We start from the raw sequence: 24,781 nt of genomic DNA, 5'->3' as shown, positions 1-24,781 counted from the left end.
CACACACACACACACACACACACACACACACACACACACACACACACGCACATACATACATACAATACATACAAACATAACTTCCTCGTGTCCACCAACTCCGCTCATTATGTAAATCCCGTATCAAAAGCACTATAATATTGGTAACCACGGACGCAACTTTGCTTCAAACTGTTCTAAATCTGTTTATTACGCCTCGTAGAACAAATTTACTAGACAAATGTATATTTTGCATATATTATGTCAAGTCGTTATGTATAGAATTACACTGGTCTTGTCTATACAGCACCTCGTTGCCGGGATAAACGGGATACAGTCTGAGAGGAGGAGCAGTTAGACGACGGCGACCCGTAAAAGCTGCATAATATCGATGTACGAAACTTTATCAAATATCTGTGTGATACACTGCAATTTGCAACTACGGTCATTTGCGTTGAAATAAAACATGATAGACATATAATGTAATATGTATACATTATATTCACGAGATATATAGATATGTATTCAGGTCGTTTACACGTGTGTATGGTTACACATAGTGTTTATATTTTTGAAATCCTGTTTTAAATTTAATAGTTAGAATTTTTCAAGAGTAAAATAAAATCACGAATGGAACACTCATATTTAGAAACGCCTAAATTTCAAAGAAGAGATTTTTATCTTTTTAAAAAAACAAAAAAACAAATTGACTTTTCTGAACAACATCAAAAATTCTGATATATTTATTTTTTTTTGGCCATCCATTTTAATTGTTTGTTTTTTCTAGTCAATATTTTAGAATATACATTATAAAATTCAAATGAATATTATACTGAGCGTTTTACAAAAGAATACACGCTATTTTCTATAGTTTTACCATTTCAATAATAAAATTATGCATTATTCATGGCTTTACTCATACCAAATTGAAATATAAATGAAAAAGTCGAAAACAGATGTGTAATAATGCTTATATAAAAGGGCAATAAAATAAGTATGTATAAATAATAACCCGAAAGTTCAATACTTTATAAAATATCGTTTCTACTGCAGATAAGAAATATCAACTTTTGTTCGTTAAAAAAATAAAATAAACAATTATTGTTACCTGTGTGACATTGTTACCTGTGTGACAGATCAAAGTGTTTTTTTTTTATAAAAGCATGTGAAACTGATGTCTTCTTGTGAAAACTCTTAGTAGATAATTTCATAAAAATTGAACTACCTTAAAAATGTTATTATTTTATGAATTGTCGCATTTAATTAATATCGATCTATTAAAATATGTGTTTTTATATTGTAAATTGAAAATATAAGTAATTTCAGTAACTAGTATTACATTGATGAGTGTTAAATTTAAGTATATTTAACTAAAATTTAGTCTGGCTTCAAAAGATATATTTATATTATAAAACCATCATGAAATATGTATTTAAATGTCAGATATTTTATACTTGAGTAAAATTTTATTCGAAAAATAAAGGATAATAAATTTATTTTTGTTAAACGGTTAACTCAATAATGATTATGCAATAATGTGTTTCTATAATAAGGTTTTTTTTTTTTTATCAAAACACAAGTTAGTGCGTAATGGGACTCTGGAAACAAAACACGTTTGGAGTTCTAATTTAAATGGTCCAATATTCCAAGGTTCCAAAATAAATAAATTAATGCGTAAACCATATTCAAAAGTTTGAGGTAACACTGCACTTAAACATAAGAAAAAAACATTAACTCGTAAAAGAAAATCTTTAATACCTAGTTTACAAACATGAGTGTTTTCTATATAAATCGTACCATGATTAACTCTTAAATCGATGAAATTTATTGGATTTGTAACAAAAAAATATAAAATACATCATATATTCTGAAAACAAATATCAAAATAAAGTATCAACAAATAAATATAACTCAAAAAATAAAATTCTATGATAAATAAATGATCACAAAATTTTTAATTTTAAAATATGTTGTGTTTGAAAATGTATCTCGGTACACTAAAAACAAATGTTGATAATTTATTTTAATGCTATGCGCATAGAAATATATACACGCAACCTATTAATTATTTAGTGTAGTTTAAATATTAAAATACATTTTGGCATAAACTTCTATATGTAATATGTATGAAATTTAGGAATGTTCCTCTTATATTTAAGACCTAATCAAATATTTACTCGAAACTCAAAAAATAGTAATAAGAACTCTATTTCAATTTTATACTTTTAACATATCCCAGAATTCTTTATACAAATACAAGTTTTTACTTTTATAATTTATTAAAAATAATAATTTATTGCACAATGCTAGAATAGGATATGCATATATAACTAGAATAAAACACTAAAAAAAAAAAAAAAAAAAAATTAAAACCAAAAAATATAAATAAAAAATAAGATTCATGCGATTTTTACATTTATGTTCATCAACACAGAATTATAATTTCAATTTTATTTGTAAGCTTTTTAATTTTTATTAAATATTTAAACATAAAATATAAATCTGTAAGTATAAGATATTATGAGATATTAATTAAAATTTAAGTATGTAATTATATAATATCGTATAACTTTTATAATCGTATTCCTTGCTGCTTGAATTTGAATGAATAATATTTTATTATTGGCAACTTTGTTTCATGAATAAGAAATAACTATATGAATATATAATAAATTCTTTAAAAATAAGTTAGGTATCTACCTAACTGCTCATTTAAATATATTAAAAATATAATATAATGCAATAAGATAATATTGTATAATTAGGTTTAAATTTTAATAAAAGTATCTCATTATTAAAATGTGTGTAATTAAAAAAAAAAATATAGATATTTAAAAGTTTATATTTTTTTTTAAACAAAATATGATAAATTAATTTACACCGGGCTTGCATAAAATAATTTTAAATATAATCGTAGTGCTTCATATTAATAAAATACAATAACTATATTGTTTTAAAAAATAAACGTTAATATAGTTGTTCGTATTACATAAGATATTTTAGTTAACTTGAAACAAAACAAAAGAAGTTTATAAAGGGAATACTAATCATATCGCTATAATTTGCAACCCTATAAATTGGAATGGTTTACGAATATAATGAATTTGAGTGTAATTTAAGAACTATTTAACCGTTGACATGTCGTGAACTTATGACATTCAAATACGTATACAACGAATAGTATAACAAAACGTTTAAATATATCTAATGTTATGATAAAAAAAATAATATTAGTTCACATAGATAATATGTTAAGCGCGCATTTAAATTATAAGAGTTAGTATTTGAACTTACGGTTGTTGTACGGTATGCTGTCTGATAGCGGTATTAAGGTGTACGGGTGGTCGGACTGCCGCAGTAGGTGGTGGAAACCTTCTTTCAGCCGTTGTTAGACCGTAAATTTCGTCCTCTTCGCGATCACTCAGACAACTAGATGGCTAAGGCATAAAAAAAAAAAAATAATAATAATAATAATAAAATAAGATTAAAATATAGTAAAGAAAAAAAATAAATATAGGAACGATAATTCCGGTGTATACATTTTTGTAACACGTACGTGCGTCTTAGCACCGGAACACACAAAAGTTTCCAAATCAACGCTGAATAGAATGGACGGAGCCACCCGCCTCTTTCCTACTCCTCCTGTTACTCGTCCTACACGTTTTACGTGCGCCGCCGTTTTCTCAACTCCTTTGAACGTCTCTCTAATCCCTAAGGGTCCCACTCACTTAACAACAATTGTACTCTAAAGAGACTAGCACGACTGATTGAAATAGTCGCTAGTTACTGATATATTTACGTACATAAATATAGATACGCACTAAGATAATTTTCCTTTTATTCGTAAATTGACTTTGGTGAAAATCGATGATTTGATTGAATGTTTTCAATATCATAGAACTGCAGCGCACGTATATGTCGTATATATAATATATAATATTTTATGTTCAATAATATGCATAGAAACAGTGAATACATTTGAGTTAATATCACTTATTAGTCATTTTTAGACAAAATAATATGATATCATCATACAATAAAATGCAAAAAATATGTAGAATTTATGATGTAATCTATTGTATGGTCTCTAATGACTCCAACCTATACTAATAATAATTATTTATAAAATAATGAAATTGAAGTAATAACAGTCCGATTAAATCGCAAAATACCGGTTAAATAAGAATGCAAACATATAATTAATTTTTTAATTCAAAACTTTTTATATTCATACTTTTTATTCACTGTGGAGTTTTCGACAATTCTCATTAAATATAAAAGGATATTAGAGCACAATTTGTTTTCTCTCTCTCAATCGCTTTCTCTTTCAACGAGCCATATATACCAAAAAAAGTAATGTAAAATCTTTCTTTTTATAGCTTTTAAGTTATCTTATAGTAAAATTACTCTTTACAGAAATTACTATAGAAAATATTTTAAAAGGTTTTACAAATAATTTTGTTTAAATATTATCTTAAAAAAAAAAAAATTGAACATTTTTTTTATAATCAAAAATGTGTTTTTCTTAAACTCAATAGGGTAAAACACAAAACCAATATATCAAACCCTTACAAATATTATTTTCTATAAATTATATAATAGATAACTAATTTTACTCTCGAACTACTCAAACATCACCAAAAAATGTTTTGCATGAATGTGTTTTACAATTATTTTACACGTGGTTAAACATAAAAAATAAAGAATACACTGACATCATATTGAACTAATAAAATAAACAATAAAACTACACTAATCAATTTGACGGATTTTTTTTTTTAATTTAGCAAATGAAATGTGATATGAGTACAATATTATGTAGTGCGATAAATACAAAAAAAAAAAAATAATGAAATTAATAAACCTAACCAATATCCAGGAATAATAATCCTATCACTTCTGCTAAAAAATATACATACATAATAAATTATAAGCTATTTACTGTGATAAAAATGACTTTTAAAATTTAAAATAAGGGTATAACATAAAAATGAAACACACTTATAATATGTATCATCCACAAAATATTACTTAGGGTTTAATAATATGCTTAGAATAAAACAAGCAATATGTAATAATAAAGAAACACAATTTAAATTCAAGTGTGTAAATCATTTAATATGTATATGATACAAAATGAAAATCGTGATTTTGAATACTCACAGAGTATTTTCCTGGCGCGTACAGGTGATGAGAGTACGGATTTCCGGCCATGTTGCACGGTGACCTGGAGGGCGAAGAGGGTGCTAACAACGTGATTCGGGGAGATAATTCAGCCCACTCGGTGGCCCTAAGTTCGTCCAGATACTCCAAAATATCCCGATAATGGGTGTTGTACAGATCCGCGTACCGGGACGCTAAGCCTTCCAAATAGCCTCGTTCGCCGTTCTGTAATCATAATAATAATATTAAAAAAATATACGTATATTTAATGAAATGAAATGAAAAACTCATTAAAACGACAATTGTGATGGGCGACTGGGGGTGAATGTTAAATGTTCTCTTATGTACACATGGAAGAGGGTCGTACATAAATGGGGAGGCGTAGATAAATTTGCCCTCCTCTTACACTCGGCACACACGCTACATATTGGTATTAAATGAACCAAACAGAGATTTCCAATTCTATTGCAGTGAAGTCTGAATAGGGCCCAAAACTCATTTTCTGGGTATTATTTATTTTTCAGCATCATCTGCTCGAAGAGGGCTCTAATAACTGTCAAACCCTGTTAAAAATCGCGATTTCCTGCAAGACTCACCAAGGATGAAGTGCAGATGATAAAACAATAGTATAACGAAAGCGATTTATTAGTCAGTCTGGCTTTATTAAATTCATCGTTTTTTTTGTATGATTTACGAGTTTTCATAGTTGATTTACGACTATGCGTTTCATCCAAATAAGAAAAAATAAACCTGTATAATACACGTTAGAATAATTCTAGAATATAATATGTTCTTATAAATTATTATTGGGTAATTTATACACGTAAGGTATGAAATAAATCGACAAAAAAAAAAAAAAAATATTATGTGTCACTTTGTCTCTCAATAAGGAAGTTTAGTTACAAAGTGAATCCAATTCTCCTAACATATAAATGTATCATACGTCGAGAATAAATATCAAAAATATCTACCTAGAACTAATTGAAAATTAGTTGAACCGATGGCATCGTCATCAATATTAATCTTGATATAATTTTAATTAATTTAATAATCTTCACATAAATTATATATATTGAGGAGCAGAGTTATAATTTTTTTTAATCATCTAACATTGTTCGTTTGGCTTAAGGAAAAATAAAACAAAAAAAAGGAAACTACGTTTTAACTAGCGTATAAAATACACACACTTGTTTATATATCAAATTTTTAAATTATTTATGAAAGATTTTATTAAATAAAATTGTGGTAAGAAAATATTTTTTACGTAATTAAATTAAAAGTTTTTATTGTATTATTATTATTTTTTTTTTTAATAATAAATATAATAAAAATATAATAATTGTCATAAATTTGCATAATTTATAGGTCATATTATCAAAATTCTTAACCAAGAAATTTTTGCTAAGTTTAAAACATTTATTTAACATTATTTTCTACTTTGATAAACATAAATATAATATAAAGGATTCACAGGGTTCACATTTAAAAGTATGAGTCAACATATTTAAGCAAAAAAAAAAAAAATCTTAAAATAATAAAAATGTAGAAATTCTGAATACAAAATATGTAAGGTAAATATCATACGGATATACAAATTAAAATTATATTTATATACTAAGTATTTACTTTTTCTAAGTAAACGATAAAAAATAAAATAATGAATAATATTGTGAATAGCAATTCTATGAGTATCATTTTACATAAAATATCATATAAATACAATAAGTACATACATGTGTATCCATATTTAATATGTACATTGTACATATAAGCATATAATATAAACGAAGAAGTAATTATTTTATTGTAAAACACTGTTTTTGTATTTATATAATTAATTTTAAGTATATAACTATAATTATTATTATTAATAACATAACATTTATTCAAAAAACCTAAAATAAAAATTAATTTTATACATATTATTTTTTTCTAAAGTAATTTCAATGTATTTTCAATTCCCGATCCTAAATCGCCATTCATAAAAATCAAATATTGAACCTACGACAGTTTACACTTATAAGTATCATACATTCAATAACTCCGTGCATGTAGAGAAGTGCAGTTCAAATTTACAGCTGGTTATTCCTTGACGTTCTAATGCCATACTTTACACGACCATAAAACACGTGTAAATCATTTTTAAATAACATATTGAGATTTCAAAAATAAGTATTTGAAATATTTTTTTTATTTGTAAAAATGTAGAACTTTGAGTTTTTAAATTTATAAAAATGTATAAAAAGTAAGATAAAATGAGTATCGTTCGTTTCAAAAATCAAAAATATTACTGCATATTAATAACATATATAACACAAATAAAAACGTGCATGTTATGAACGTTTATAAAATGGAATTCGGTGTTTTTTCAAACAATTTTAAACGTATATAATCTTTACTCATAGGTACAGCAATGCAATAATATTATATATGTTTACACAAATTCGTTACGATTCCACGACTACAGCGATGTCTTAAAAAGAGGATAAGTACCACCGTCGTAATATATGTATATTGTATATGCAGTAGAAAAGCAGAAACCCATTTGTTTATGTTTGATTAACTCTTGTGGTTATGTAAACTTTGCAAGAATCGCAGCGCAAAGTTTAAAGGTAAGCCATGACGATACTGCGTCCACATCTATCAGTTCATCAATACTTTAGACTTAACGTCAACGAGTAATCCCCGCACAGAATATAGCACGTGCTATCTACTCGTAACCGGTAAAGGTCATTTCGAGGGTAGGTAGATATATCCGGTTATTATCGTTGGGAAGAAAACACACGTAGGTAGTGCGGTACGAGCTGAAGCAAGAGGGTTACGATTATTATTATTATTATTCGTCAGCAACAAAAACGACCGAGGGTAAGGTGGGCGAGGAATACGTAAGATATACGCCGTTGAGGCTGCCGCCGTCGCGAAAATGGAAAAAATGACTTTCGACCCGACGTCTACGTGAAAAATTTTCGTTTATAATGTTCTGCCAAGACGTCAATTTTTCATACGCCAAAACCTATGGGACAGACGGGTGAGAGGGGTGGGTATGAGAGAGAAAGTTCAAAGCTCGAATGATTATCCCCGGTAAAAATTGTGAACCCTCAAGGTTATGTTTTCTAATACCTTCGCGACCCGTAACCACCCACCCACTAACTCTACAACAATCGTTGCCAGAGCTAACAACTCTTATAGTTGAACTTGTTTTATTTTTATTTGTGGTGTACAAAAAACAAAAAACAACACCTTATACTAACAGCTTTAGATAGAATTTCCTTCTTGAAAGTCAACATTTTGTATAGGCAATTTTAAATGTTGCAACAGTCTATTTTAATACGATTCTATTGCCATTTAGCTTTTAGTTTTTTAAAACCATTCGTGAATATTAAAACACACACGCGCGCGCAATTAAAAGATTTATAGAAAAAGAATTTAACGTTAAAAATATGAATTATTGTTAATATCGAAATATGATCAAAATAGCAAAACAATATTACTTTTATAGTTACATTATTTAAAGATATGATTTAGATGCGCATCAACACATTACGTAACTACATAAAATATACGACAAAATCAATTATTAGAGTTCATTAAACTATTTTTTTTAACTCAACTAACATTATAAGCTCAAAATAACCAAAAAAAAAAAAATCGAACAGAATTTAATACACCATACCCGCAGTTGATAAAATGTGTATTTAGAAACATTTACCTAAATCTCCAAATTTCTTTATACACAATAAAATTCTTTTCCCTCTCATAAGTTGTTCTTCTTTTTAAAATTTCATGGTATGTTACATATCACTTGACTTTTAATTTGTATTGATCTTGAAGTTCTTTGTATTCAAAATATATTATAAACGTATTATCTATTTTTTGTTGATATTAAAAATTAATTGAAGACCATCATGACCAATTTCACCGAAATTCGAACAATAATGAAGATGTCAAATTAATTCGATAATAACAATAAATAAACACTGTTTGACAAATATAAATAATTTTAAATTATAAAAACCAGTAGAAGACATAAATACCAAAATGAGATAAAAACAAAAAAAGTCGTATTGTATGAAAGCGCCAAAATCGTATCGTACAAATGCGCCAAAATCCTAGGTAGCTTAGGTAGGCTATTAAAATTTAGAACTAAGTATATCGTTAAAAAAACTCCAAACGCTAAATCTTAATTGACAAATTTATAATCTGATCACGATAGATTGTCACATAGACAGTGTATGAGTAGTTTTGTGTTATACAACTAATTGTTACTACCTATTTCGTAAATATTTGTGTAAGCGCCATTCGTTAAAATAAATTTTACAAAAAACTATTACTAATAAAGGTGTTACGTGGGTTTTATATAAAGACCAAGAATATAGATTTTTAGGAGAAATGGCCAGCGGTAATGTGTCATTGAGGTATACCAAGACAAATAATTGTACAATTATGAAAAAATACCGTGATAGTGAAATAAATCGTAAGAAATATGTAAAATAAATTGGATTAAAAAATTAACCAATTAATTAAAATTATGTTTAATTGTATATATATTATTGATAATTTTTTCTATGAAATCGAAACATCAAACAATACCTTAGGTGCTTATGTCCTGCACATTTTGGCGTAAATGAAATGTAACTTTTGTACCTTTAACGCTTATATCTACAGCCACGAAAAACATCTTTGGTTTCAAACAACTCACAGTATCATATTTCATCTACCGATATATTATAATTAGAGATTAATCTATAAAACGAAATTTGTGTTATAGAATATAGATAGTTTAATTATTACGAGTAAATATTACGTTTAATAAAAAAATTGATATTAGTTGTCCTTAATAAAGAAATGACAAATATTTAATAGAAAAGCATCATAATGAAATACATTTCATACATAAAATTATAACTAAATGCTTATTAATTCATTTAATAATTCATTAAATGGTTGTATTAAATTTGAATACAATAAAATAAATCATTGTAAATGTACAAACGATTTCAAGCGGCGAAGAACAGATGGAACGTTAATTTTCAAGGATAGCGTGTTATATTATTAAATTTTTTTTTTATTAGATAAGTTAAATTTATTTTGGGAAAAAAATATCATATTTATCGATATAATTTATAAGTCAATATCGACGTACGTTGAATGAAATAATTCTATTTGTGGTATAAATAGCTTATAATTAGTCTAAATAATTTTTTAATTGTATGTAGAAAGTAATAATATACACAACAGTAAAAGTTTCAATTTCCTCCGATTCATATTTTTGAAGAAAAAATTATTTAAAGAAAAATCATGAAATAAATTCAAACGCATTTAGTATAAAAGATTTAAATAAAAAATTTAATGAAACGATAACCAATAAAATTGATATTTTACAAATATTACTGTCTTGCCTTTTTTTTTTTTTTTTTGATAGTATTTCACAACTATTAAGTAAAATATAATGGACATATTTTATATTAAGTCACTGCTAAGTACTAATTAGATTAAATTTGTTAACATATACCACCCTCAGTGTTTAAAATTGAAGCATTTGTATACTCCAAAACGCGTCACACAAAAATAAATACCAATTCATTCCTAACCCAGCTCAATTCTGAAAAGCCTAACATTTTTAATTAAAACACATTTTATACAATGATAAAATATTTAGAATAAAAGAAACATAACTAAAAATAATTGGCCTATTTTACCTTTTAACCTGAATAAAAACCGACATGGTTGAGCTCTATAAAATAAAGATATTAATTTTGTAATACATTAATTAAAAATACTAACACATGGCAAAACAAACATTTGTGTTTTCTTATTATGTATAAAATAAAGATAAACAATTTAAAAAATCAATATCCTATAATCTATGATATAAAAACCGAGTGTTTAATATAGACTACGTATATAATAAACGTATGTAGCTTATTATATATGAATATTAAAATATATTAGTGAGATTATTAGATAGCGTATTAAGTGTACTAATGCCATACTATAAAACAATTTTCAACAAATCAAAAAATTTACTTTTGTAGAAAATCCTGAACCTGTAAAATTTGGAAGAAAAGTTGTTAAAAGGACCAACTCTTATATTTAATGGGACGCAATTGTGTTAAGTTTTTTTCATGTAAAAAGGTAAAACGGGCGCAATCATATTGCAGCGGGAAAAATTAATTACAAAACAAAATTGTATTAATACGTCAAACAGAACAATAGCCATATATTATTTTGAAACTATTATTAAAATAGAGATTATGTTCAAATTGTTCAATAGTTCAATACTATTTTTATTTAAAATAATAAATTACATCGAGAAAAATAGTAAGAAAATTATTTAAATAAGTACTTCCTGATGATTTTTTTGTGATTGTAATAAATGCACAAAATTAGAATTTCAAATTTGAGTAAAAACTAAATAAATACCACGACGAAAACGAAAGTAATACTAAATATATACTTTTTAAATTAATATTAAAAAATGTTTTTAGTAAAATATTTCCATTCGACATCATTCCGTAAAAATGTACGTTGTTGCAATGAAAAATAAATAGAAAATTTCAGTTTTGTATATAAAAAATTGAACTTAAGTTACCTATATAAAATATTATACTAATGAAATAACTATTGTTGTATATTATGTTAATCGTACTACGTAAGCATTATATTATTTGTGTTATTTTTTCTGAAGTCACTAACTATAAGTATACAACTATCAATATTATGTTCTATACAGTATTTAATAATTAACAATTGAATTAAAAGTGTTATCAATTTCTAAAAAAAAGAAGTATATGAATTATAAAATGAAAAATTATTAAATTAGCATTATTTGTATAATAACAAACAAAAATGACTATGCAATTTTATTTCATACTTTCATGGTATATTGTGATATTGCAGAACGTAAAATATCATTAGAAAGATTTACATCAACAGAGTTGGTAGTAGCTGGTAATAGATACAAACAATTATTACAACTACATAAACACGTATAAACTAAAACATATAAAGCACAAAAGAAACGATTGTACTAAATATTTTAAAAAATCGTTCTGAAAAATATCAACTCTAAAAAAAAAAAAAAGAACAACGCTGTTTGCAATATGTCAATTTAACTTAGCATGATGGTTTGTGTTGAAATTTTATATTTTACTTTAAAGTTCCAAAAAAGTATATTATTAAAACTTACAGTCAGTTATTTATGAAGGCATACCTTGCTATAAAATACTTATTATTAAAAATACTATGGAGATGACAAGTAATGATAGTTCATATTGAACATTATATGTGAAAATGTACCTTAACAAAAAAAAAAAATTAGCTTGAGATGATTACGTAGAAAATTAATTTGTTATGTAGCATGCATAAAAATATAAAGATATATAGATAACAATAAGTTTTGTGGATATCTGATGAAACTGATATATTATCAAAAATAGTAACAATAAAGAATAAAAATTATTAATTAAGAGAGAAAACAGTATTTTTAATAAGATAAGCATACTTACCTCAACATAATTTAAAATTTACAGTAAAAACGTCAGAAAAATACTTTTTTCAATCAATCAAGATACGCGCTATAATTTGTGAATGATAAATAGTCACCTATCAAAGCCGTATATAATATAAATGGCTGTGGCTTAGTATTTTACTTCGACTATTAAGTAAAAATATAGTATTTCAACATTTAATAATGTTAACGCAATGACTAATGTTATTTTATTTCTTTTATATCCGTGGGAGAATTGAGAACAAAAAAAAAAAAAAATGTCTAAAAGCTCTAAACTAAACCAAGCGCAGCATATTGTACCTATTAACAAACAACAACAAAAATAAACATAAATCCGTACTGTTTCCGGAAAAATAAAACCCTTACTTGGAGAAGGACGGAGAAGAGTAAGGAAGGGACCCCGTTGAAATTAAGTGGATATTTTCAGTCTGGCGGCAATAAACGGCGTCGGCGGCGACTTCCAACACACAGTCATCAGCAAAAAAGTTTTTAGGAGCCCGAAGTTCGGACCGGGGTTTATCCACCGCTCGTCTCAGATATTAACTTAAATTTCAGTCTATGTATATGTATTATAAAGAGAAAAAGACAGAGAAACAAGGTCGGAACAAGAACCCCATTAAAAGTTGTAATAACACCCGCGCCAAATAACAAAGCTGTACCATGTTCAGTTTAGATACGTCGTTGCTTGCCCTATTCTTAATAATTATAAAAAAAAAATGTCTGTGTTATAAAAAACAATAAACACGAATAAAACCTGAAAGTCTCCGAAAAAATTTCAAACCGATACTATTTCATTTATCGCGACATTTTTCATAATTTTACTTTAACAATGATGGATATTTTAAAACTATTTTTCATTAAACCGAATATAATTGTTTAATTAATAACAAAAATATATTTTTAAAATTTGAAAAATACTTAAATGATTTTATTTTGAGTTATATGATAAAATACCATAGGTTACAATTTTAAGGACAATATTAATTTTCATACTAAAATTAAATATCCAAAAATTATTTCAAAATATTTTAAAAAATTATCTTTTTTGATTTAAATTACCTATTTAATTGCTTTTAGATTCTGAACGAAGCGATGAATGTATTAATTTTACAGTGGTGTTTTGTTGTTGTTGTTATAGATGAGTATCCAATAAGTTGTCAATAAAATTTTTCAATTTTCAAAAATGGGAGCTATTTTGGATATTAATTTGGATCTAGTTTCTACTTTAGAGTAGTCAATAGTTATATTTTATACTATAATATAAATATTTATTATTATATAATAAATACAATCTTTTCATAAAAAAATATACCTAGCTACTATAATAGTACTAAAAGTAAAATAAATTACTCTAATAACTATATCAAAAATACATATCACTTGATAATATAGGCTGATAGACCATTTCCATTCAAAATTGCTTTTTGTATTCAATGATGTAACATTGAATAAAATTTAAAATAACAATAATAGTGACCCAATTAGACCCAATAAACAGCAAAGCGGTACCTACTTTTATTTCTTGTTAAAAGTTAAAAAAAAAAAAAAATAAGTCCTGAATTCATAGCATATAACTTACATAACCGCATAATAGAAATACATAATTATAATAATTTTAATATATTGTATTCAGTGAACAAAAAATAACCTGAAATAAATAATTGTGTTAACTATTATATAATTATTTATAGTTAAATGCAAATATTATAAAAAAAATTGAAAATTAGTATTGATGATTCCATGACTAATTTAGTACAAAAATAAATGATTTAATATCCACTTTAAAATTGGTATGTTTTTTAAACTATTTTAAAGATAAATGACCATTTACTTAATATTAAAAAGTATTTAAAAAATGTAAATAGGTATATCTACCAGAGGATTTATATTAATATGTAATAATTGTCAACTGAAGAGGTTATAGTTTATATATATTTTAAATAATATATACTATTTAAAGCACTAACTCGACAACAATAATCACAATGGTTATATTATGTTTGTTATAGAAATACAGAAAATGTAATAATATTTGTATGGCCGCCAATCAGGTAAAACGTCTTAAAATGCAGTATCGCGGACTACGCGGTCAAGTGGCATGGTCGCTCTTTCCTTTTGTATCCAGATAATGAAACGCAGTAGAGCTCTTGGATTTTCATTAGAGAAAAAAAATCTCTTAGTCTTTTGAAAAATTCAGAAACACGAGTGGATTTATCTGTGAAATCTGACGAAGTACCTACCTACTGTGGTGAAAAAAAAAAGATGAAAAATTTGTTCATTGTGTCATTGCTGCAGTATTCGCTCAAACTATATCAGTTTTTTTTTTTTTTAATGAAATGTTTACTTTCAAGCAAATCTTAAATTTTGGGGTCAACTGCTTATAAAATAGTATACAATATATAATTACCATAAAATATTAGACAATAGTATTTAATTGAAAAAAATTTTTATTATTCTAAATATTATATAAATCTAAATAGAGAAAAAAATAAAAATAAAAATATAGACTTTTCCACTATATCGCATTAGCAATTACACTTTAAATCAATAGTAAATTATAATTTTCAAAAAACGATTTGGAATATTATAATAGTTTATCAGAAAATATTTACATTATTTGTTATTTTTATTGGTTTTTTTTTCAAAATAGATTAATAAATTAAATAAGTAATTTTTTCTAATTTACGCAGATTTAATGCGTAAAACTTTCATACTGCTTTTTTATTAAGTATCCAAAAAAAAAAAAAATGTATATAGAACATAATGGACATTAGAATATATTTTAGGTAATTTAAGTGTATAGTATAGAAATAAACAATAAACATCCTAATAAAAAATATATGCATTGGAGGTCAAATATATATTTACTGAACAAGACTCTACTTTTCAAACTATAGAAACGCCATTTTCATGTTAATCTAGGCAAAAAAAACAGTAAGGGGAGTATAAAAGACTGTATCGTTTTTCAAGTTGACAAATTTGGTTCATGGCTAAAAGAACAATCGAAAATTTAGTATAAAGGAGGACACATCACATGTTTATAAATCGGGTTGTCGTCCGACAGGTCACGTGTCGTAGTAAATTTTTCCACACTACCACATGTATTTTGGTTTTATCACTGAACACTCTAGTTGCAAGAGTTACAGAAACAATATTTTTTCGAAACAAAAATAATAAATAACTAAAATTTGGTGGTTATAAGAGATATACTGCATGTGTATCTGATTTATTCACTCATATTAAAGTAACATAGCATGCATGCAGTGAAACATTTTATTTCCAAATGAACATATCTGACATGAAACAACTAGTTTACCTAAAACGTGCCAATGACTTTTTAATACATTTTGATTAGATTTAATCACTAAGTATTAAAAAAAATATAGAAACATAAAAAAAAATGTTTGTAACATTTTAGCCTAAGGGGAATAAACTAAGTATGGACATTCTAATTATATAAATGCGCTCCTTATATTTGACTTAATAACTTTATTATGTGACTATTCACTAGATAATTGATTTTTTACTAAAAAATTAAGAGTTAACAAAAAGCAAATGTATTATTAATATATATTACACACATTACAACAGCATAAACCAGTTTAAAATTATTTAAACACTCATACTTAAAATACCTTGGTTTATTAATTTATTTTAATCTTAAATGGAATATTCATATCAATGACTTTATAGTAAAATTAAGGCATCTAGCTATAGTTATAAAATTAATAAATATACACTCTAAATACATCATACATCCATTCTAAATTTTGAATAAGCTATTATTAAAATATTTACAAAATAAAAGAAAAAATAAGAACCCATTATCGAAGTTCTCAATATTGAACATTTATAAATTTATCAGTTTGTGGCTTAGGAATGCATCATAGACGCCATTAATACTTTAAAGCGTGCTCCGCACCATTTTTATCCCTCCGGAAGACCTTTTTTAAATTGAAAGGGCTTTGTACCACAGAAAACCTTTATACAATAAATCAGAGAGCAATGGAAAATCCCTTTTACGATTCCCCAGCGACAAAAAATAGAAAAAAAAATACCAAAGAACACTTCAAAAAAAAAAAAAACCCGAGAACCGTGGGCTATCGAAAGCACGTATTTTTGGTTCTTCACATGTCATGTCTGTAAAACGTTTAACAGTTTTAGGTTTGTATCTTAACTTTACCATCAACAATAAAATACAACATGGACAATTATAAAATAACCGCGTTAATTTAATCATTTTTACTGTAGTTTAGTTCCTTAACCATTATATATATATATATATTTAGTTAACCCATAATGGTCAAAATAATTAAAACGATTAAACAACACAAAACATTTTATTAGCTTGTAAATCAAATACTATAAAAATGTAACTGTTCCCACATTTAATTTTTTTTATAAGCCAATGTTTAAGTTTATAATAATATAATAAGATTTTTCACATAATACATACTTAGATTGTGGAATTAAATTTATGAAATAACTTTCGAAGTACAACAGAAAAGATCAGGTAAGTATAAAAAAAAAATACAATTAAAATAAAAATGACTGAAAGAATTTTATGGATATCATTATTTTTTTTCCTGCAGTTCGTTTTTATAGTTCATCGTATAAAGTTTTATGCAGTAATTTGGAGATATTTAAATAGAAAAGAGAGCTTGAAGTGAAAATGAATATTTTTTAATATTTTTGTTAATAGATTTTTTAATATGGTTAAAAAAAAAATAATAGTTAAATATTATTTATTATAATTTAAAACCCATATTCAGGTACAATTTACCTGATACATACTGTATACAATAATCATATGCTAGGAGATAGTTTTAATCTCGTTCTAAAAATATATTATACATACACACGTTTCATTTTTATTTTGTTTAGAAAGAAGGTGAAAATCTGTTGACACAATTGTTCAGAACTTTGTAAAGATTGTGTAATCAAGTTTGAAGACTTGTCGGCGGCAGTACAAAGTTGTAGGGACAAACACAAGTGGATATAACGAAGTTAAATTGAACAAGGCGACGACTATGGATCGGGGAAATTTTAAAGGAGAAGATTTTTAAACTAATAAATAAGTGAACCAAAAATAGGGTGAATAGAAGGGATGGCCAATGGCAAAGAAGGGCGAGAAAACGAAAAAGTCTAGCTTGCAGCTAATGGACGACAGGCAAGTAACAAAAAGAAAGTTACTCCATCGCATTTGAATCAGCCAATCGGTGGGTAGGTTATGTCAAAGAAGTCTTGGTATGACAGAGGTGGTGTGAATGTTAGGTTAGATGAGGGTGAGTCATGTCAGTGGTTCGTGATCGGTTTCCATAATGTTAATAGAGACCACACAATGCTGCAGATAATTGTAAAATATATTAATAAATAATAATAATTTTATCCAGCGGTTACTATAGTTATATAATACTGCTATATAATACTACACAGTTATAGTTATAACTTTCTTGTAACCGCATCAATTCTCATTGTAGCGACAATAATCCGAAAATATATATTGAGGTTTTACAGTGATCTAAGTGGCTTAAATAAACCTACAATTTCTAAAATTTCATAGTCTGTTAAGTTAAAAATTTATGATTAAACAGTATAACTGACAAAAAACACGATACTTTGAAAAGTTGCATTATGAATTTATGAATAATTTAAAAACAATTATAATATTATATTTAAAAAGTAACTTTTGGAGTTCTAAAAAAAAATAATATAAGTATAAATACATAAACTGATATATTTTCAATATGTTTTAACGGTGAATTTTACATGACGATTAAGAAAAAAAAACTAAAGAGAAGATCAAAACATTACACATAAGAGAATTGTTTATCTCTCGTATCCAATAAAATATGAATAAAAATATCAAAGAAAAAGTATGATGATTTATTTTTTATTATTAAAAATAATTAGTAGGTACCAAGGTACCTACATCAACAAATATAATTTGACATTTTATTGAAATTTTTGATTTCAATCAAAATCTATTATATAACTCAACATATACTTATCGAAGGTTATGTGTAACATGTTAAAATGAAAAGTATCAAGCATACATAAACATTTTATTTGTATTTAATTAAATGTGAAAACTATATACTTAAATAAGTGCGTATAATTATTAACACAATAAAATATCTATGAGTTTAAGTAAGTTATACAGTTTAAAAATACATATTATTTAATTCTAAGTATCTAACTTAATCTATAAATACCCGTGATATATTTTTTGCACTTAGTATAGGTTGAAAAAATAAATGGTTTTCATTTGTCGTTTAAACGATATTAAAACTTAAATTTAAATCAGATTCATGATGATTTTTAATACTAAAAATTATTTATTACTGAGTAAAATATATGAGATAAAAGTACAATAAAACAGATAATATCAGAGTTAAAATTAATTGTAATTTAGTAACATAAAAACCTTGTAAGGTTTTTACTTTTAAATAAGTACAGCATGCAATATTTCACACAGATAATAATATTCTACTAAATAGGTGTTGTATAATAATGATTATTCTAATTAAATACTATAATATGATCATTGAAAAAATATAATTTTACTAAAATAACCTTTTATAGTTTTGAATCAGTACATTTATATTATGATGGCATTATAATCGTTTTAAATCCAAGGATACATTAAAGTTTACATTAAAAATACAGGTATTGGCGTTGATCAAATGGATCTATGTCAATAGATAGTGGTCAATTGATAGCGCGACAATAGCTAATATATAACAATTGATAGTGTCATAAATGTTTCATGATTTTTTCAATAATTAAATTAATAATCATAGATTCCTACAAATAATTAAAATAATAGAACCTAATAAAAAAATCAAACTTGTAATTGAAAATTATGCGCAATCCCTCGTAAATAATCTTCTTTACTCATTTACTTCTATTATTATAATAACTACATGTAATTTTAAGTTTTTTTGTTTGATCATTATAGTTTTTTTTTTTTTAATGGTTGATTTCCTGTGACTAATTGTTGAACTTTTAACCGATTATTATTATTATTATTATAATTATTGACATATTTTATTTGTGAGAACCTATGATTATTAATATTAACAAACTTGTGAAAAACTGGAATTAAAATTTTTTTATGAAACTATTAATTGTCGTATACTATTAATTTGTTGTATACTATCGATTTTTGCGCCACCAATTGACCACTCACTATCTATTGAAGGTATACCATTTTTAACGGGTGATAATATATAAATATACTAACTTATTATTGCTTTTAAATCATTGCAATATGAAATCAAAAACAACACAAATCCGTGTACATTACCGCACATACCTAACCTAATCTAGAATTCAAATGATAATAAACAATAACGACCAACCTTTTATTATTATTATTTAATAGTTTCGGGAACTAATTGGTGGCTGACGACGGCACGTTTGTATAATTTACACAAGTCATTTATCACTAAGACCATCGCTGTGAACCCACATTAATTTTTCTACTACATGTCTACACCTATACACTACACATACATACGCTATCATCGTCGTGTAATCCGCCTACTTTATAGACACTCATTGTTACTTCAGCTTTTTAAAATGTCCACACACATACAAACACACACACATATTACCATTGTTGGTTTACGCGTAGTTTATTCAACGGTTGAAGAGATAAAATGACTCTGCCACTGTTATCGTAGTGACATTTGAACTAACAACTTCTAATTTTTCAAAAAACAACTCTTCCACACCTCCCCTCCTTCCATCAAGAAAATCTCGCTCAAAGCGCATGATTTATATATTATAAATATAAAAATATACGGAAAAAGTTTTTAACCTCAAAATTGAATAAAAAGTATTGTACATTTCGATTATGTATACATACGCTACCCGTATAGATATTATAAGCAGCTAGGCGACTCTGGGGATTAATTTTTCAGCTTTAACCTCTCTCTCACTACTTATTGTCACCGAGCGCTGCCGTTGACTGAATAATTGATCTTACTAGATAATTTTGAATGTAAACAAGACATAAAAAATTTTTTATCATTGTTTTTTTTTATTCAGTTATTTCTCTTTTAACGCATAATATAACGAAACGGTTTACAGTTTAAAGTAGTCAAAAAAAACCGACATTATGTAATAACAATACGAGAGGGGAATATGGTTTTTTGTCTTGTATTATTGTTATGAAAAATGAGCAGGTGTACACCAGATCCCACATAAAATATTATTTCTTTTATGTAGTCTGTATGATGCTGATAGTCTTTATATGCTTTTATCATTATATAGCAAATAGTGAGTAAAACAAACGCATTTTATTACAGAAATATAGGAAATATTCATACTGCATTTAACTTATTTCATAATATTCTTATGTCTATAAGACTATACTCCAGAACAACACCCGAGATATTATTATTGTAGCAATACATCAATAATGTTAACAATTTTTCTAAAAAAAACGAGTAGAAATACAGAACAGAAAATATTTCATGGTTCAATAAAAAGTAGATGTACAAAAAAAGCAATTCAAAACGGATAAATGTATTCTATCAAACCGTTGAACAGTCAAAAAGATCTTTACACGAATGAACCACAAAAGCATTTTTTTTTTTTAATGCTACCCAAAAACCCTAAACAACTTAACCCTAACATTTTATTAAAATTGAGTACTGAGAAATGAAACGTTACTTTTTATATACAAATAAATCTTTTGAAAATAATTATGTAAGAGGTAAAAATGTACATTGCTTTATTTATAGTTGGATGTTATTATTCGATTTCTCTTGAACAAACGAACAATAATAATACTGCTATACAAGAGTTTCGTACGTAACAACATTTTATTTTCAATAACCTATAGTTACTATGCTTAATGAATATATTTTTTTACAATAAGAATTTTTTAGTATGATGTTAATCACTTTATCGGGATTTAAGAAAGAAAGTGCCAACAATTTTATTAAGTATCTTAAATTTGACTCGAACGATAATTAAAATAAGTTTTGGAATATGCTTGAACCTTGCACAAAATCATCAAAATTTCATAAATTTGTAAAAATTTGGGTATTGAATTTCTGCAGGGATGCCACCTTTTATTATTTTATAATTATTTAATAATTTTTGAACCTTGAAATTTAAACAAATTATTTTAACATATTAAAACCACTTATTTATTCTGGAGCACTCGTTTTATGCTATTGTTACCTATAGTATACTATGACATGATAATTTATATTATCATAAAACAGAAATAACCAAAAATGTTTTGATTAAAAATACCAATGGATAATGTGCGTGTATGTACCTATATTAAATATCAAGTTAATTTTCGAAATACTTAATAACAATTATAACTTAATACCGGTAAAAACCAGGAATTATTAAATTTTAAAATCATATAAAGCACCAAGTACTTATACTGAAAGGGATAAATTTTAGCGTAAATATTATACTCATTACGGAAATACACCAATAATTATTGTTAGCAAATAAAAAGACGTTATACAGAGTTCAAAAATTCCGTCAGCATTCCAAATTCATTTGGGATGAAGTAAACAATAAAACAAGTGCCAACACAGTCTAAAGGATGGTGAGCACTTGCGCACGTATGTGTGTGGGGGTAGGGTAGCAAAACGCCAAATTTCCCCAGAGAAGTGGACCGATGTGACGGTTATGTTCATTTTGTTCTTTGCAGCGGGGCACGAGCATGTTGCTCTTACCATTCGAAACAACATTAAAACAGTCTCTCCTCTCTTTTATACCGGGACATTGTTTTAACAATCGTAAATTCTATCACGGTGGTGGAGGTATATAGTGGAGTGGTGAAAGGATGGATAAGAGTAAAGAAGCGCGGACAGGCGGGCATACAAAAATAGTCGTGTCAACCTATCAACCTGTTTGTGTGTGTATATATATATATATATATGTGTGTGTGTGTTCATGAGTATGTAGGAGAGAGCAAATGTTGAGGGAAAGGAAACCCGCGCACAATGTTATTTATGTTTCTGGCCGACTTATCCTGTTTAATAAATTAACGGTCCGGACTTCCAGGATAACACGAGCGTGATAACGGAAGGGTGCGGGTGGTTTTCCATCGTTTCACCTCGGGGTTGTAGTGTTGTGGAGTTCGCACGAAACCTTTACGCGCAAAAGGGGCATCTGGCGATAATGTAGTATACGCGCATATACACATAGCCGCAGGAATTTGTAGAAACTATAAAGCGAAGAAAAATGATAGCGGTAAGCGACCTTTATTTCAAAGGACTCTTTACCTGTCGGTTTTTCATTTGCCATTGTTGTACGTAAATTCAAGATTTTTTGCTGAATATAATATACGATATGGGTGTTTATATAAAAATAAATTTATTTCGGACCAACGACCATTAGTGAAGGGTCTTTTCGAACCCTCTACAATTTTCGACGAGGAAAAATTATTCCATGTCACTCCACTGGTGTCCGGAAAATCGTTTAATAGGAACTTTTTGCAATAAAACCAATTAATTCTGCACAGATTCCAGACTGTTATTTTTTACCAAACAAATCCAATAAAATTATTTTTTCATTCCTGTTTGGCCAACGGGGTGCCAATGGAATCTGTAGTTTTTCCATGCTTAATAAGCCGGAGTAATGGATAAAGTTTTTCTTTCGCTTTTACATTACTTTTTAAAACAATCTGTCTTGCACGTAGATAAAAAAAAAAAAAAAATGTTAAAAACAGAATATTCAAACAATTCAAACGACATCTTTTTGGATTTTGTTTTAATCTGAAAAATGTCCGGTTTTATTGTCTTGAAACACGAAAATGAAGACCTTTTTAGCATAATGTCAATCTATTCGAAATGGTAATGTTTGAGCACTAAAAAAAAAATTAATGAATGCTTTTTTCACTCGAGTCCCATTGAAAATGTGAATTTTTTTACATTTCAAGAGTTGTGTTTAACCTGTCTAGGTCATGCGACATAATGGGTTTCCTCAAATAAAACAGAAAAAGGAGATGCATAGCCGATCCTCGAATTATGCGAATAAAGCACATTGCGTCAGCAATCCACAGCTCAACACTAGTATACTTTTGCCGTAAAAGATAAATGCAGTTATGAATATTCGTTTATTATTTTTTAACGCGCCAGCAGGTGCGCACCAGGCAAATCGTCGACGCAGTCAGTAGGGTACGAGCGACATAAGGTGTTCCAAAAACTTTTGCACAAGTGGCTTTTAACTATAGTAAATTCTGAACTCCTCTGCAATAATAATAATTTTTAATTATACGTACCGCGGCAATGTATTTAAATTTTCACACATATAGGGTTAACCGGGACCGGCAGGGAGTTCGAGGACACTCGGGATTGCGTTTGACTGAGTTTATACAAGTGTCATTAACTATTATCTATAGGGTGGAAATATTTCTTTTGATGGAATGCACGCGCAATTCATAATAACCACACACACCCAACTTAATAATGCATAATTTTGATTTTGTTCCAAACGTTTGAACTCAAAACTTAATAAGAATATTCAACCTAACCAAAGTTCAATAAAAATTAACTGATTCAACTGAACATAAAAAAAAAAAAATCATGTATATTAATTTCATAATTTATATGAAAAACCCTGGTTTTTGTTAAATTAAATGCTACCTGTAAGCGTAGAAGTTAATACCTATATTAATTTAACTGAGTAAAATTCCAATATTAGTGTTAAAAACTAAAAAAACAAATTTAAAAACCAGGGAAGTCGCGATATTTATTAGGTGTTAACTGTAAAGTTTTCTAGCTGTGTTGGTAGATCTTTTTTAATGGATACGTTAAATTTGAATTAAATTATAAATTATTGCATATACGAACAAGGGCGCCCATAGAAAAATTTTCAAGGGGAGATAAAATTATAATTATGTCTATGAGATAGGAAGGGATTTGCAATTTAACATTATACTATTGTATTTTATATATTAAACTGGAAAATTATGAAATAATAAGTATTTAACCAATTAACCATAAAAATAACTTAATTAATTTTAATTTGATTAATAACATAAATTTATTAAAATATTAAATTACAAATAAGAATCGTAAATTTCTTTTTAACACCAAATATATTTATTACTTGTTCTATGTATTCATTCGTTTTATCATCAATTTT

General features: G+C 26.6%; 1 protein-coding gene across 1 annotated transcript in view; it reads right to left on the bottom strand.

Moving 5' to 3' along the window:
• LOC112604418 overlaps positions 1–24,781 on the bottom strand; it is a 70,549-nt gene that overhangs the window by 33,875 nt on the left and 11,893 nt on the right. The window contains exons 2-3 of the mRNA XM_025353458.1: positions 5,143–5,367; positions 3,274–3,416 (exon numbers count right to left, since the gene is read on the bottom strand). Coding sequence (XP_025209243.1) covers positions 3,274–3,416; positions 5,143–5,367 — 368 coding nt within the window. The remainder of the gene's footprint in view (positions 1–3,273; positions 3,417–5,142; positions 5,368–24,781) is intronic.

This window comes from Melanaphis sacchari, unplaced genomic scaffold (assembly GCF_002803265.2).
Source record: "Melanaphis sacchari strain LSU unplaced genomic scaffold, SCAv2.0 Contig0_pilon_pilon, whole genome shotgun sequence".
In the NCBI taxonomy this organism is placed as follows: Eukaryota; Metazoa; Arthropoda; class Insecta; order Hemiptera; family Aphididae; genus Melanaphis; species Melanaphis sacchari.
Note: the sequence above shows the minus strand (reverse complement) of the source record. Positions and strands in the feature narration are given on the sequence as shown.